This window comes from Sus scrofa, chromosome 6 (genome assembly GCF_054392235.1).
Source record: "Sus scrofa isolate SSC_HxYL_T2T_F1_AM1 chromosome 6, Sscrofa_HxYL_maternal_Yorkshire_Landrace_v2.0, whole genome shotgun sequence".
Lineage (NCBI taxonomy): Eukaryota > Metazoa > Chordata > Mammalia > Artiodactyla > Suidae > Sus > Sus scrofa.
The window spans coordinates 152,742,268-152,756,976 of record NC_139388.1 but is presented as its reverse complement, the minus strand read 5'-3'; the positions used below and the strand labels follow the sequence as shown (position 1 = coordinate 152,756,976).

The 14,709-nt window shown below is 42.7% G+C and overlaps 1 protein-coding gene and 1 long non-coding RNA gene across 9 annotated transcripts in view; one reads left to right on the top strand and one right to left on the bottom strand.

Annotated features, from left to right (window-relative positions):
- The window catches only part of ROR1 (receptor tyrosine kinase like orphan receptor 1), a 446,898-nt gene that overhangs the window by 413,467 nt on the left and 18,722 nt on the right, over positions 1-14,709 (top strand). For all 8 annotated transcript variants that reach the window (XM_084964835.1, XM_084964833.1, XM_021097760.2 and 5 more), the window contains one exon: positions 12,080-12,291. In XM_084964835.1, the coding sequence (XP_084820961.1) occupies positions 12,080-12,291 (212 nt within the window). The remainder of the gene's footprint in view (positions 1-12,079; positions 12,292-14,709) is intronic.
- Positions 8,400-12,217, bottom strand: LOC146402895 (uncharacterized). Its single transcript, XR_014808107.1, has 2 exons — positions 9,863-12,217; positions 8,400-9,065 (listed from the first exon to the last, which is right to left on the bottom strand). It is a non-coding gene; the product is annotated as an uncharacterized LOC146402895 (long non-coding RNA).

The following is a 14,709-nucleotide window of genomic DNA, read 5'->3' as shown; positions in this document are numbered from 1 at the left end:
AGTTGCCCCATTCCTTCTCCCAAACCAGGTAGGTGTGAAGATCTGAGAGGGAGCCAAGGATAAAAGCAGCTCTCACTGAGCACTTTCCATTTGCCAGGCATGGTTTGTGGGGTTTCACCAGCTTTATTTATACTCACCCTCACACTATGACACCTATGTTGCTGATGAAGAAACTGAGGCTTGGAGTTCCTGTCTTGGCGCAGTGGTTAACGAATCCGACTAGGAACCACGAGGTTGTGGGTTCAATCCCTGGCCTTGCTCAGTGGGTTAAGGATCCAGCGTTGCCGTGAGCTGTGGTGTAGGCCGCAGACACAGCTCGGATCCCGCGTTGCTATCACTCTGGCATAGGCCGGTGGCTATAGCTCCAATGAGACCCCTAGCCTGGGAACCTCCAGATGCCACGGGTGCGGCCCTAGAAAAGGCAAAAAGACCAAAAAAAAAAAAAAAAAAAAGGAAAAGGAAAAGAAACTGAGGCTCAGAGAGCCACAGAGGCACCCAGCTGTTGAATGGCAGGTCTGTCTTCAACATCATCTTCTTGCTACTCCGCTATGCTGTCAGGATACTGAGGTGTGTCCTTAGGGTGACCAAATGCATTGTTTTAAGGAAGAAACACATTGTTCACGTGACTCCAAGTGAATGCCATTGTCCTTCAGGTGACTTCTGACCCTTAATTTCCAACTGTAATGCTCATCAGAAGTAGGGAGGTAATTTGCTCATAAACTGGAAGATTCGTTGATAATCTCATGCCAGCTCCATGACAGTTAGTTTAAGATCCGAAAGGATACCTACAAAGTACGGGTTTTCATTTCAACGGTGTTCCTGAAGCAATCGACCCAACATACTTTCTGAGGGATGCATGAAATCCTTGAAGAGGCTTTCGGACCATGGACAGAACGGGAAAGATCACCTGTGTCTGCCCTCCATGGGCCTGCATGGTGCTCAGTGCTTTACATAGTCACCTCCATTCAAAATTCCTCACCGCCCTTGGGGTAGGTGTCATTAATGTGTTCCACCAGGGCTCAGAAGTGTTAAAGGACTTGCCTAAATTAGACAATGCATGGGATTGGACGCTGGACCCTCATCTTTCTGCATGTAGCTTTGACCAAATGCAAAGCTTGTTCTCTTTTCCCAGACGCTAGTTCCCATTTAAAGATTTTTGGAGTTCCCGTCATGGCTCAGTGGTTAACGAATCCGACTAGAAACCATGAGGTTGCGGGTTCGATCCCTGGCCTTGCTCAGTGGGTTAAGGATCCGGCGTTACCGTGGGCTATGGTGTAGGTCGCAGATGCAGCTTGGATCCTGTGTTGCTGTGGCTCTGCCGTTGGCCAGCAGCTATAGCTCCAATTCGACCCCTAGCCTGGGAACCTCCCTATGCTGTGAGAGCGGCCCAAGAAATGACAAAAAGACCAAAAAAAAAAAAAAGATTTCTCAGAAATAAATAAAAGAATGACAATAAGCTCAACCTCTGGATTCCAGTATACCAATTCCCATAATATGATATGACATCAAAACATGATCCCTTGCTGATGAAGAAATCCATCACAGTATTACTCAGTATATTATTATGGTATTAATCAGTACAGTGATATTGGAAACGCTTCGATATTTCTTTCAGGGTATCCATCTACAGCATTCTGAGGATTGGCTAATTCTAGTCACATGAGAGAGAAATTTAGATGAAAGTGAAATCTAGAGATGACAAGCCAGTTTTCACCACTTACAATAAGAATTTTTTTTTTTTTTAAGAAACATTTTCATTTTATTTTGAAAGAACACAGTTCCTTTTGAATTCTTCCGGCCAAGCCACAAATACATCCATTAAAGGAACAGGGAATCCTTGACATGTGATCAGTAAGAAGCTGCTGAGAGGCCAGCGGCTCCCCAGGGTGTGAGTTATAGAAGAGAGCAGGTTGGCATGCGCTGTCATTCCAAGGCAAGGCTTCTTGTAATTGCCCCTCCATAGCCCACCTCCAACTAAATAATCATACAAGAATCGTCCTACTTTCATATTTCTTGAGAGCATGTGATTTTTTTCTCATTTCATCCTTACACAAATCACGAAAGATAAAGTAGGAATTTCCTGCCCCGTTTTACCAAATGAGACAACCAGGGCCCAGGGAAGAGGTAGGACTTGCCCAGGAACACAAATTAGTTAATAGAAACCAGGTCTTCTGTCTCTGGCGCCACTCGCTGCTCTTTGCTCTATACCAGTGGTTCTCACACAGGGGAGGTTTTGCCTTCCAGGAACATTTGGCAGTGTCTGGAGGTATTCTGCTCATCACAACCAGGTGGGATTGGCAGAGGCTACTAGCATCCGTTGTGTAGAAGCCAGAGATGCTGCTCAACACCCCAGAAAGTACAGAGCAGCCCACAGCGAGAATTATCCAGCCCAGGGTATCAATAGTGCCAGGTTTGGGAAACCCGGGCACTGAATAAGAATTGTACCATTTAGAGTAAAGAAGAACAATATTAAACAGTCGTTACCATTTATTGAGTGCTTACTGGTGAGCCACTATGCTCAGAGATTTTTATGCATTCGCTCATGTATAATAGTTATATAACTGTACGAGTTGGGTTTGTTGGGTTTTTTTCCCAAAAAGAGAAAGATGAGACGTAGAGAGGTTAAATAACTTGTAGTTAATAAGAACTCCAGGACTCAAGGACTAACTTAATAGAAGTGAATAGAACTCCAGGACTCAAACCTATGGCCAGTCTTATAAACTCTATGATTTATGTATGTGTGTGAGTGTGCATGTGTTTGTATATATAGGTAGGTTGGTAAATGGATAGACAGATAGACAGGCAGACAGACAGACAGATAGATAGATAGATGGAAAGATAGATAGAAAGAAAGAAGATGGATAGGGAGTAACTTTGCATCTTACAATGAGTGGTAAGCTGTGGGGCATATTTGAAATGAGTTCTTTTCCTTCTTCCTCTCAAATGGGCTGGAGTCTCATGGGAATGTTTCTGCATTCTTTTGTTAAGTCAAAGTTAAGGAGATTTCAAAATCTCCACAGGGTTTCTCATTTTCCTCCTGATATCTTTTGTTTTTGTTTCAACTAAGTAAGGCTAAAGAAGTATAGGCCTAATTAAATGCAGAATGTGAGCATTTGTTGTACTTTCTGGTATAAAGGCACTTGAGAACAGTCTGCCCCAGATCGTTTTATCTGTGAACTTTCACTCTAAGACAGAACATAAAATTAAGCACAACCAAATATGTCTGCTATGAATTCTGGGAACTGGCTCAGCAAAGACTAAGTACATGTGCCCAGGCAGTGCTTGGAGAAAGTAAAAGAACAAAACTAGTTGGAGCCAGACTGGACCTACTCATCTTCTGTCTTCTCTCCTACCCCAGGCGTCTAACAATTAGAATGGTTATTAGTTATTCAGTCACTTCCTGAAATCGATCTGTGTGGAGCTTCGACTGTGCTCTAGACTTTGTGAACAAGCTGGATCAGACCATGCCCTCGGGTGGCTTCCTGTCTAGTGGAAGAATCCAATGGAAAAAAAACTACAAAGCACATTAAACACTGTCTTAGAGTTCCCAGCGTGCATGTGTATCACCATATGGTTGCTGTTGGTGCTACAGTATCTGTTCTTTGGGGAATCCTGTGCTAAGTTCTTTACAATAGCATCTGGCCTACAATTTAATTGATATGCAATAAAATGTGTGGAGTTAAACCTTATAATAACCACAGGATAAAGGTATCTCCTCCCTTTGACTGATGGAGAAGAAGTTGAATCCATGCTGTTTTCACGAAAGCTAAGATGGTGTCCATGGGACTCAAGGTCCACTCTGTCCGCATGCAACCAATTCTAGCTTATCCAGAGGAATACATATTTCTTTAGCATTTTCCTCTTCCCGTGATCATTCTGAGCTCTGTAGGTCTTTGATTTTCTTTCTCTTTTTTTTTTCTTGTCTTTTTAGAGCCACACCCACGGCATATGGAGGTTCCCAGTCTAGGAGTCAAATTGGAGCTACAGCTGCTGGCCTACACCACAGCCACAGCAACACCAGATCCAAGCCACATCTGCGACCTATACCACAGCTTGTGGTAACGCCCGATCCTTAACCCACTGAGCGAGGCCAGGAATCGAACCCAAAACCTCATGGTTCCTAGGCAGATTTGTTTCCACTGAGCCATGACGGGAACTCCAGGGTCTTTGATTTTCTTATTTGAAGCTCCATGGATACAGCAAGGGAGCCCCCAGCCACAAGACATCTACTCTGAGACCCTAGGGTATTCTCAGCCTCAGCCCGATCGAGACTGGCTTCCCCCACAGCTGCGCCCAGGCCTCATGGTGTTTGCCCAGTTCCCGTTAAGACCTAGGTCTCCTGCCTTCCTGGCAGCCCCAGGTCCCCAGTCCTCAGAGTTGGCCATCTTCCCCAAGATCCTGCCTGCAAACCTTCATTCACTGCGCTTTCACCTCTAGTCACTGTGGCCACCTTCCAAGCCAAATACTATGGGCGGGGAGGAAACTAAGTCGAAAAAGAAACATTTGCCTATGTTCTTTCCAACTGGCACCTAGGCACACCTCCCAGCTTCACAGCTTCACTGCGGCCCTTATCATTGCTTTTCTACGCAGCTCTGAGGGTGGACCTGCGGAAAATGTCTGCTTGCCTGGGATCTCCTTTGCGGTGATCTGGCCATTTCCCTTTGGCTGTGTTCTACCACATGACTGATACTCTTTCAGCCTCCCCAACTAATTGAGACCCCCTAGTTCTTTCTTTGTTGAATTGTATGGGGAATCAGAACCTTGAGGACATTGGTGTCTTCATATGCACACCTTGGCCGTATCATCTATCTCACTCTAGATCAAGCCCTGAGCCACAGTTCTTCCACTAGCCAGCATGTCTGATTCACCTCTAAATAAAGGTTTCTCCATCGACCAAACGACCAAACTTCCAAACCGTGCTATTGTTTACACTGCTAGACTGGCCTCACTAAAGAGTACCCATTGATAAGAAACGCAGTGAACCATTTGGCTCCAGTTGGAGTTTTCGTACCTGGCCTGTGGCTTTGGTATTTCCTTTTAAGTCCTTGGCTTGCAACGGTTTGCCAAAGGGCATGTTGCCCAGTTCTGTGCCTGAATAGCCCTGACTTGTCGCATACCCTATAAACACCCGCCCTGGGTTCTGCTTTGTCACAAACCATTTTCTCCAACGTGGTGGTTTACAGTTTGGGGCAAGGCAGATGTTTTCCAGATTGCGAACACTGCAGTTTTTAACTCACTCTGTCAGCAGCCTTCTCCCATATTTCATAGAAGACCCGTTGTAAGGCAATTTGTCTTTCAGCCATTTCTTCAAACCCAAATTGAACATTACAGGGAATTGGATGGTGGGGAGGGAGAAGGGAGGACGGCATAGAGCACTGCTTTGTATAGTTTGAAGTTTTCCGGAAGTTATTTTTGTGCTACAGAGATTTTCAAGATGTGCTTTGGTCTCCCGTCTTTATCTATTTTCGACCAAGTAAAGAACAATAGTTACCAAAAACGTATAACTAAGTCATGTTCCATAAACATTTTTAAGCATAATTTTCTCTCAAAGGTTTTTTTGTTTTTTATTTTTTTTCCTGTCCCCAATATATATGGAGTCATTTACTCAGTGTCTCAGCTACTCTAGCAATAAGCTTTTGGAAGCGCTTCACTCTTTGGGCCACCACCATGCCAAAAGGAAGTACTCCTTGTCATCTTGACCTTTGGGTGGCAAGATTCTGCTCTAGCACCACAGCGACTATTGTTATTGGCTTTGCATCAGTCATGGTTCTGGCAGGAAATAAAAGGCACAAGCAAAGAGACAAAGGAGAATTTTTATGAAGCGATTGTCTTGAAAGGTGTTGGGAGAACTAGGGTAAACCAATAAGGTGCAGAAGCTGGGGCTAGCGGGAGTGGGAAGCACTTCAGTTTTAGGCCTAGAGGCTTAAGGGATGATGTTATTTTGCTGATTAATCCTATTAGGATAGAGCTATGTGCTGAAGTGCAAATCCATCTGTTGATAGTATTAGTATATTATCTCACATATTATTATCTCGCCCTCCATCTTTTGTTCATATGGACATCATGAAGCACTTGAGTAAATGTTTTTCTAAAATATATATGTGCTTGGTTTACCATTCAAAAATAATCCTATCAAAAATGAAAGAGATTTAATTTTATCAAACCTCCTGGATTCTGGCACTTAAAGATTAACCCAATTAAAAAGTGGGCCAAGGAGGTATATAGACATTCCTCCAAAGATGATATACAAATAGCCAGCAAGCGAATGAGAACATATTTTCAACATCACGAGTCATTAAAGAAATGCAAATCAAAACTGTAATAAGAACGAAAAGAGCAAATGTTAGCAAAGGTGTGGAGAAATCAGAACCATTTTGCAGTGTAGGTCAGAAAGCACAATGGTATAGCCACTACAGAAAACAATATAGATGTCCCACAAAAAGTTCAGAGTTCCCGTCGTGGCTCAGTGGTTAACAAATCTGACTAGGAACCATGAGGTTGCGGGTTCAATCCTTGGCCTCACTCAGTGGGTTAAAGATCCAGCATTGCCGTGAGCTGTGGTATAGGTCGCAGATGCTGCTTGGATCCTGCGTTGCTGTGGCTCTGGCGTAGACTGGCGGCTACAGCTCCGATTAGACCCCCAGCCTGGGAACCTCCATATGCCATGGGAAGCGGCCCTAGAAAAGGCAAAAAAAGACAAAAAAAAAAAAAAAAAAAAAAAGGTTAAAAACAGAATTACTGTATGATCAGCAATCCCACTTCTGGGATTTTCAATCCAAGGAATTGAAAGCAAGATCTTGAAGAGATGTTTACCCAACCATGTTCACTGGAAAATTGTTCACAAGAGCTAAGAGCAGGAGGCAAGCCAAATGCCCATTGGTAGATGAATGGATAGAGAAAAATGTGGTGAATACATACAATGGAACATTATTCAGCCCTAATAAAGAAGGAAGCCTTGTCATAGGCAACAACATGGATGACTCTTGAGGCCACTGTGCTAAATGAAATAGGCCAACAAAAAGACATACCATCTGATTCCACTTATATGAGGTATCTAAAATAGTCCAATTCCTAGAAACAAAAAGTAGAATGGTGGTTGCCAGGGCCTAGGGCAGGGGGAGGGGAAAATGGGGAGTCATTATTCAATATGGATAGAGTTTCAGTTTTGCAAAATGAAAAGGTTCTGGAGCCCTTCTGTACAACAGTGTAAATATACTTAAGATTACTGAAATGTACACTTAAAAATGGTTAGGAGGGTAAATTTCGTTATTTTTTTTAACCATAATTAAAAATTTCTTCAATTCCAAAGGAAAAATGAGCCCAACTCTTTCCTTTTATAGAGGAGAAAGCTGAGGTCCTGAGACTTACAGAAACTTTTAGTGAACTCATGTGGATTCCACTTACTAAGGTTTTTCTCTCAAGGGCTCACAAATGAATTACTGCCCCTAACTTGATGTGGTTAAAACATTTTCCAAAGAGAAAAATGTTAATCACTGTATATGGGCTATTCAGAGTCTTTTAAAGAATTCATTTGAGAATATATAAGGCAATAGATCATGTACTTAGTATTTCCATCATTAAGTCAAGAGAGCGAATGGCTGGGCCCAGTGTGCCAACTGAAGGCCTAATTACCACCTTCACTTTCTTGGCTCCCAGGTATAAGCTTGAATATCACCAGGGCAGGCCCCTATCTGCCACAGACCCTCTGATTTTGTAGTGTTCAAATACTAAATGGTGGCAATTTCTGTTTGTTTTCTATGGCTCTTAAAATTTTTTCAGACCAGATCGTAATTCAACTTGTTTAATGTCCTTTGAATTCTAAGGTCCTGTAGGATTTTGTGCCACCTTTGCCAGATTTAAGCATGGAGCATTTTCTTGTTTGAACTCAAAGCAATGTCCCAGATGATGTTTCACTTCATACAAGTACCTCTTGAATGAGAAATCGTGTTTACCTTGCTTTAAGCCCCAGGAAAAGCAAGAAGTATTTTCTCCATTATATTTAATTACTAATCAAGTATTGAATATCTTGTAAAAATAAAATAGGAATGTCAGATGTGAACTGTGATACCAAATTGTTGATTTTTAAAAGGAAATTAATCATGTGGTCCGGACTAAATTGTTGGCTTCAAAAAATCCCAAGTATTTAACTTGATGTAACTAATATGCGCATTTAACTTTTAAACGGTTATTCCAAAGTATTAAAAAATCTTCCACGTTCTCATTTTCAGCCAGTTTTCTTTGCAGTGCATTTGGAGGTGTCCATTACCCTTTAAAGTGAATAGTCAGCATGATGCCCATTGTTCTTATGTGATTCTTTTTAACAGTATGATTCGCACTAGATATCGGTCATTATTGAGAAGGAATTGGAGAAGCTTAAGGAGAAGGATGACAAATAATTCTCCATAGCGTTTTCGTGTTTATTAGTCATAGAATTTAAAAAGCACAGGCATTGAAGACAGACAGACTTACATTCCAACCCAGACTCCATCACCTCCTGGCAAATTTATCCTTCCTCAGCCTTGGTTTCTCTGCGTGTAAAATCCAGGTAATACGAAGCACTGGGTTAAAATGTGGACTAAAACTGCTAGGACGTTGCGAAGAGGTTGGGCCGTGTTGGTTTTCTCATTTTCCATGAGTCAGGTTCGTTGTTCTGTGGAATGTTTTTATATGAAATTGTTGAAGCCAGACCCCGACTCCCCTTCTGGCCAAAGGCAGAGCGCTGTGTGGGAAAGAGAGCGCGTAGTCAGTTAAGACTTACAAGAGGCCTCATTTGTTTTCTGTCACTTCCAACATGACCACGTTGTGTTCTGCTTGATCATTTCACTTGGCAAGAGGACACTGTGCTCGTTTGCAGATCCTTCGTGGCATCCAAAGGAGCCAAGTTTGACTGTGTTTAAAGGATTTGGCTTCTTGAAGTCTGTTCTCCAGCAGACCTGCAGGGGGGGGACTTGTTCCTGGCCTCCCATTTACAATCAAAGGCGGTCCGTGAATAATCCGATAGGGAACGAGTACAGAATAGACTCCTTTGTTTGCTGGACAGGTGAGAGTTCTACTTTCTCTTGTTGCTAAAAATGTGGGCCAGAAAAATGACTGGCATTACATTCGACGTAAATGAGCCTCATTCCTTTGGCAGTCTTACCCTCATAATGATTTCACTGAAAAATCCAAGAATAACAAAAGGGATTCCCCCCACCCCACCCCCCACCCCCAGGATACGGAGACATTGGAAAGGCTATTATAATGCTGATAATAATCAGAGCATCCAACACCTATGCGACAGTTTTCAATTACCCAGGATTCTTTCCTGAACATCCTTTCTCGTGTGAACCAAGCAAGACTGGTAGATCAGGTATGATTATTATTCCCCTTGAATAACTGAGCTGGTGGAAGTCAGAGAGGTGGTTTCTTGCTGAAGGTTATTTAGAATTTCTATCCCAAAGCTTTTATGCCCTGAATCTTTTCCTACTCTAAGGAGGAGGGGAGTGTGAGTAAATTGAGTGAGTCCTAGAATCGTTGCCATGTTACTTCGTGTACTGCTTACAACAGTTCTATGAAATAGTCCCATTTTACAGATGAGTTTGCTCAGAGGGGCCAAGTGCCTACTCAAGGTTACCTAGATAATGACAAAAGCGGTCTTCAGAAGTTTCCAAGATAACTTCCTGTATCCTGCTCCAGTGGATAGACAGATGCTGTATAGCTGATCTGTCTCTCTGTCCACCCACCCACAGACATGCAGACACTCTTGTTACTCAAACACCCGAGACCCCATTCCTAATGGCTAGAATGATTAGACCTCAGAGATGCCTGGCCGAGGTGTTTACCTGCCACAGTGTACAAAGCGGGGAGTTTAAAAGCAACATACCTGGCAAAGTTTCAGTGTTATCCCCCCTTTCAGACCTCCTTCCTGCTTCTTCCCTGCATGAAGTAAGAGAAATCCTGCCATGAGAAAATAGGTGCAAGACAACAGCCACTCTCAAATGACTGGCAGTTTATGGTAGTTGCTGGAGCAGGAGGTGTGAAGCAAGACCAGCAGGAGAGGAATCCGAGCTCTTGAATTACTCATTGCGTGTCCTTGGGCAAGTAACTTAGCCACTCTGCCCCTCAGTTTCTTCTCCTATAAAATGTGGGTGAGGGTGGTGCCTACCTCGTGGGGTTGGTTGTGAGCAAAAGATGAATGAGTTCTGAAAAGTGCTTAGGACAATAGTTGGCCCATATTAATAACAGCTAACAAGACTTTCTGCTGGTAGAAAACACTCAGTAAATATGAAAAGTGTTATTTTTGTTAAACTCAGTAAGCAGATTTTAAGTCCCTCTGAGGGTTAACCCACAGAACACAGTCCCAACACCCAGGATTTTTGTTGTTGTTGTTGAAGGTTTTTTTTTTTCTGTTTTTGGCCACCCCCACAACATATGGAAGTTCCCGGGCTAGGAATCGAATCTAAGCTGCATCTTCGACTTACGCCACAGCTGCTCCGATGCCGGATCCTTAACCCACAGCTCCAGGGATTGAACCCACAGCGCCACAGAGATAAGCCAAATCCTTAACCCGCTGTGCCACAGTGGGAACTCCCCAACACCCAGGTTTTGGTGCCCCTTCCTAACTTCTTGCGTTGAGTCTGCTTTTATGGGGAGAAGGCAGTGTGGTTAATTGCTGCCATTTCTCACTGAACAGCAGGTTCCCAAAGAAGGTATATGTAAGTAATAATTCTATAGACTACATTCTCATTTACATGTACGGAGGAAGCTTACTGCTTAAAGGGACTTTTGGTGTCTCTTCACCACTCTGTTCTTTCTTTGTAGCATTTCCTATAACATACTGGAAAGGTCTTTTCTCTGTTTTCCTTACGGGACCGTGAGCTCTTTAAGGGCAGGATATGTCATATTTCATTTTAGATTCCCAGTACCTAGTAGAGTGCATGGCCATAGTAGCTTTGGTTTATTGACTTAGGGAATGAATGGAATGATAAGGGAATGGATGCATGGTTCACTCTTTTAAATAAATAATCATCTGTGGATTTTGTGTCAATCTGAATTTTCACACGTTGGCTTTTCTTAAAGCAAGAGAGTGGATGAGGTTTTCAGTGATCAGGGTGTGTAACCTCTGTAATTACTGTTCCCTAATGCTTGCATTTGTTTTACTAGTCACATAATTCATTAATTATTATATCTGCCCAGGATATTTAGTTTGATGGTCAAACTCAAACCAAAAAAAGAAAAATATGTGTCCTTGCGTCCTTCTGTACATGTTATAATTCTTTTCCAAGCTATGGTAATAGTGGACATGCATAAGATTTCAAAAATATACTTCAAAGTGTTAGCACTCATAATTATTGTGTTCATATGAAACCACTTAAGAAGAATTCTTGAGTTTCAAAAGGTATCAAGTTCTGCAGTGATGCTGAGCTACAGGGAATTGTAGACACCATCCAAAACGGATATTTCCCTTTCACAGATGAGAAAAAGCAAAACTCAGAGAGGTGAATGATTTGTTCAAGGTCACACAGCTCATTAGAGACTGAGCTTGCCCTGACTTTGGCTCCTCATATTCTTAGGCCAGGGCCTTGGTGGACCCTGGAACCAGGATTCTTGGGTGATGTCGATTCTGGAAGATGCAGGACCAGCCCTAAATGTCCAACCAGTCAAGACATGGGCATGATTTCTGGAAACCATGTGGTGGTGGTCGATTTGGGCTGGCGGCCAATGGAAGAAGATCCCTGTGGTCCATGTTAAGGCTCTTGGATGTATACAGTCCATCCACGTGGCGTTTAACTTTTCAGGTGTTAGAGAAATGCAGGTCTGCTGCTCAAGAAAGGTAACATCAGAGGGGACCCGCACACATGTGAAATCTTCATAATGTCCCTTTGCCATCTTAAAATGTTTGCACTTTCACCTTTTCCACTTTAATACATTACATTGAAGGTTTGATGGAAAGAAACTGTAATAAGCGATGGTTCTTTTTTTCTCGTAGTCGATGTGTGTGTATAGAAGAATAGGAGGTCATTTTTAATCTCTGCAATGTAGTATTATCCCTGGTATTTAAACTAGGATAACATTTGCTCTTTTCCATTTCTGCACCCAGATTCAAAGGATTCCAAAGAGAAGAATAAAATGGAAATCCTGTACATACTGGTGCCCAGTGTTGCCATCCCCCTGGCCATTGCCTTACTCTTCTTCTTCATCTGTGTCTGTCGCAATAACCAGAAGTCGTCCTCACCGCCTGTCCAGAGGCAACCGAAACACGTCAGAGGCCAAAATGTAGAGATGTCCATGTTGAATGCCTATAAACCCAAGGTAAAACTAGCAGCCCCGAGCTACATTTATTCTATGGTCTTCAAGTTAAAGCAACATCTATAATCCTCCCGAGTTTAGACATCAAAGGAGATAGAATCAGACGTTTTATAAGTGCTAGAGTTACTTTTTAGCCTGACTATGTATGGATCTCTAACTTTGTCCAAGGCAGCTTGAACCTACTTCCATCCCGATGACCACGTCAGGGTTGGGCCCGCCGTATTACCTATCACCGTAACGTACAATTTGGGCTGGAAGGACTCGCTTATGAGATCTTCTCTACCAGCCCCATGGGACTCAGAATGTGAGCTATTTTTCCATTTTTTTTTTTTTTTGTCTTTTTGCCTTTTCTAGGGCTGCTCCCGCAGCATACGGAGGTTCCCAGGCTAGGGGTTAAATCAGAGCTGCAGCCACCGGCCTACACCAGAACCACAGCAACACGGGATCCGAGCCACATCTGCAACCTATACCACAGCTCACGGCAACGCCAGTTCCTTAACCCACTGGGCAAGACCAGGGATTGAACCTGCAACCTAATGGTTCCTAGTCAGATTCATCAACCACTGCGCCATGACGGGAACTCCTATTTTTCCAATTTTTTTCACTTTTTTTGTGTGTGATTTATGATACATTGGGGTACAAGCTCTGACGTTCAGCTTTTGTGTAGAAATCATTTTTTTTTTAAATTTTATTTATGGTTGTACAGCCATCAGCGTAACCTCATTTTGGAATATTTCCAAATTTTAAAGACGGAAAATCCACACTCTTCCCGCCAAACTGGAAGAGCTGAACACAGGAACAGAGAGAGATTGAACGTTGTTTACTAACATCACTGTCCAAAAGGCATTTTGCTTGCATAGCACGTGCAGGTATTAATGCTACTCTACTGTACACTTTAAAGTGGTTGATTTTATGTTATGTGCTTTTTGCTACAATTTTAAAAACCATTTTCATGCCTCACCTAAATCCCCTCTTCTTTAGTTTAAGTATATTTTAAAAGAAGGGTTGTCCTTCTTACAGTCCTTGAATGCTGTTTTATGGTAGCCCACCTCAGCCTTCTCTCCGGGCTAAATCAATCGACTTCTCTTCAGTTTTTCCTCCATATCTTTCAACATTTGGGTGGCTCAAGGTCCTGGCAAGGAACCCAGGGTCACTGGCCCTTCCCTTCAATGGAGCACACATCACATCTTGGAGCTGAAATACAACAGAGGCTTTCTCTCCGGAAAGCCAGCACCTCCATCCCAGGCCTCTCAGCAAAGGGATTTCATTTAAATAACTTGGGCTTCTTGCATCCACAAAAGCCTGCCTTTTTCTTCATGTTCCAGCTCCATAGGAACATCCATTCAACAAACATTTATCCTCTCTGTGGGTTAGTGACCATATTATTCTTTGGACTCTCATAAAGAGGAGATGCATCACTTTTTATACAATTTTAAGACAAACATGCCTTCACACTCAAATTAATCCTTTTTCCCAAAAATCAGACTAGCCTAATTGGGCCTGACATGTAGCCCTCCCTCATTTGATTTATTTTACATTGCTATTGGATTTTTTTTTATTAAATCTTAAAATATTTTTCTATTGCAAAGTGACATTGGTTGGTAAGGTTTGAGGGTTTCTTGAATGCTAAAAATTCATTTTTTAAGTACTCTGTCACAGGCAAAACCACTGTTCTCTAAAGTGTGAATATTTACCAGAAAAAAACCCACAGACCCTGGAGACCATAGGGTTCACTCAGTGGCCTCGGAGAATAGATGGAAGAGATTTAACTCTTGACATCCAAGCTGCTAGCTAGCCAACTTTCAGACAGTACAGCCTGCTATGTAATATCCCACTTAATCCTTACAAATGTAATAGAGGAAAATAGAAGGGTTAATATTATTGCACATTCATGGGTCATACCTAGTTGACCGTTTACAGATCCTCTGACTTCAAACTTCTCGTGCAAGAGTCTTTGTTCTATGGGAATCTTTCCCTGTCATTTCTGTTATGAAATGTTGAGAAGCCTTACAAACGCCCGAACTCTTGGTGAGAGAGAGGCCCCATCACTGGTTACAGTCGTCATTACAGCAGCTACCATGCTGGGGAAGGGGGGGGCGGCTCCTTGTTGCTGTGGCAGAAATTATAGGAAGAGTCATTTTCATTTGGAAAGTATTCAGTTTTGTAGGTCAGCCTCCTTCTGCAACTCCCTTCCATGTTGAGTGGAGGTTTCTTTTGCAACACAGAAGGTCCAGCAGGCACAATGTTTCGAATTTCGGATTTATGCCATCTTTCAAATGATGATCTCAGAGAGCTTTGTGGCACAGCCAGAGAAAGCTAATGGATGTTGAGTGATAGAAATGATCAGGGAGTTCCCGTCGTGGCGCAGTGGTTAACGAATCCGACTAGGAACCATGAGGTTGCGGGTTCGGTCCCTGCCCT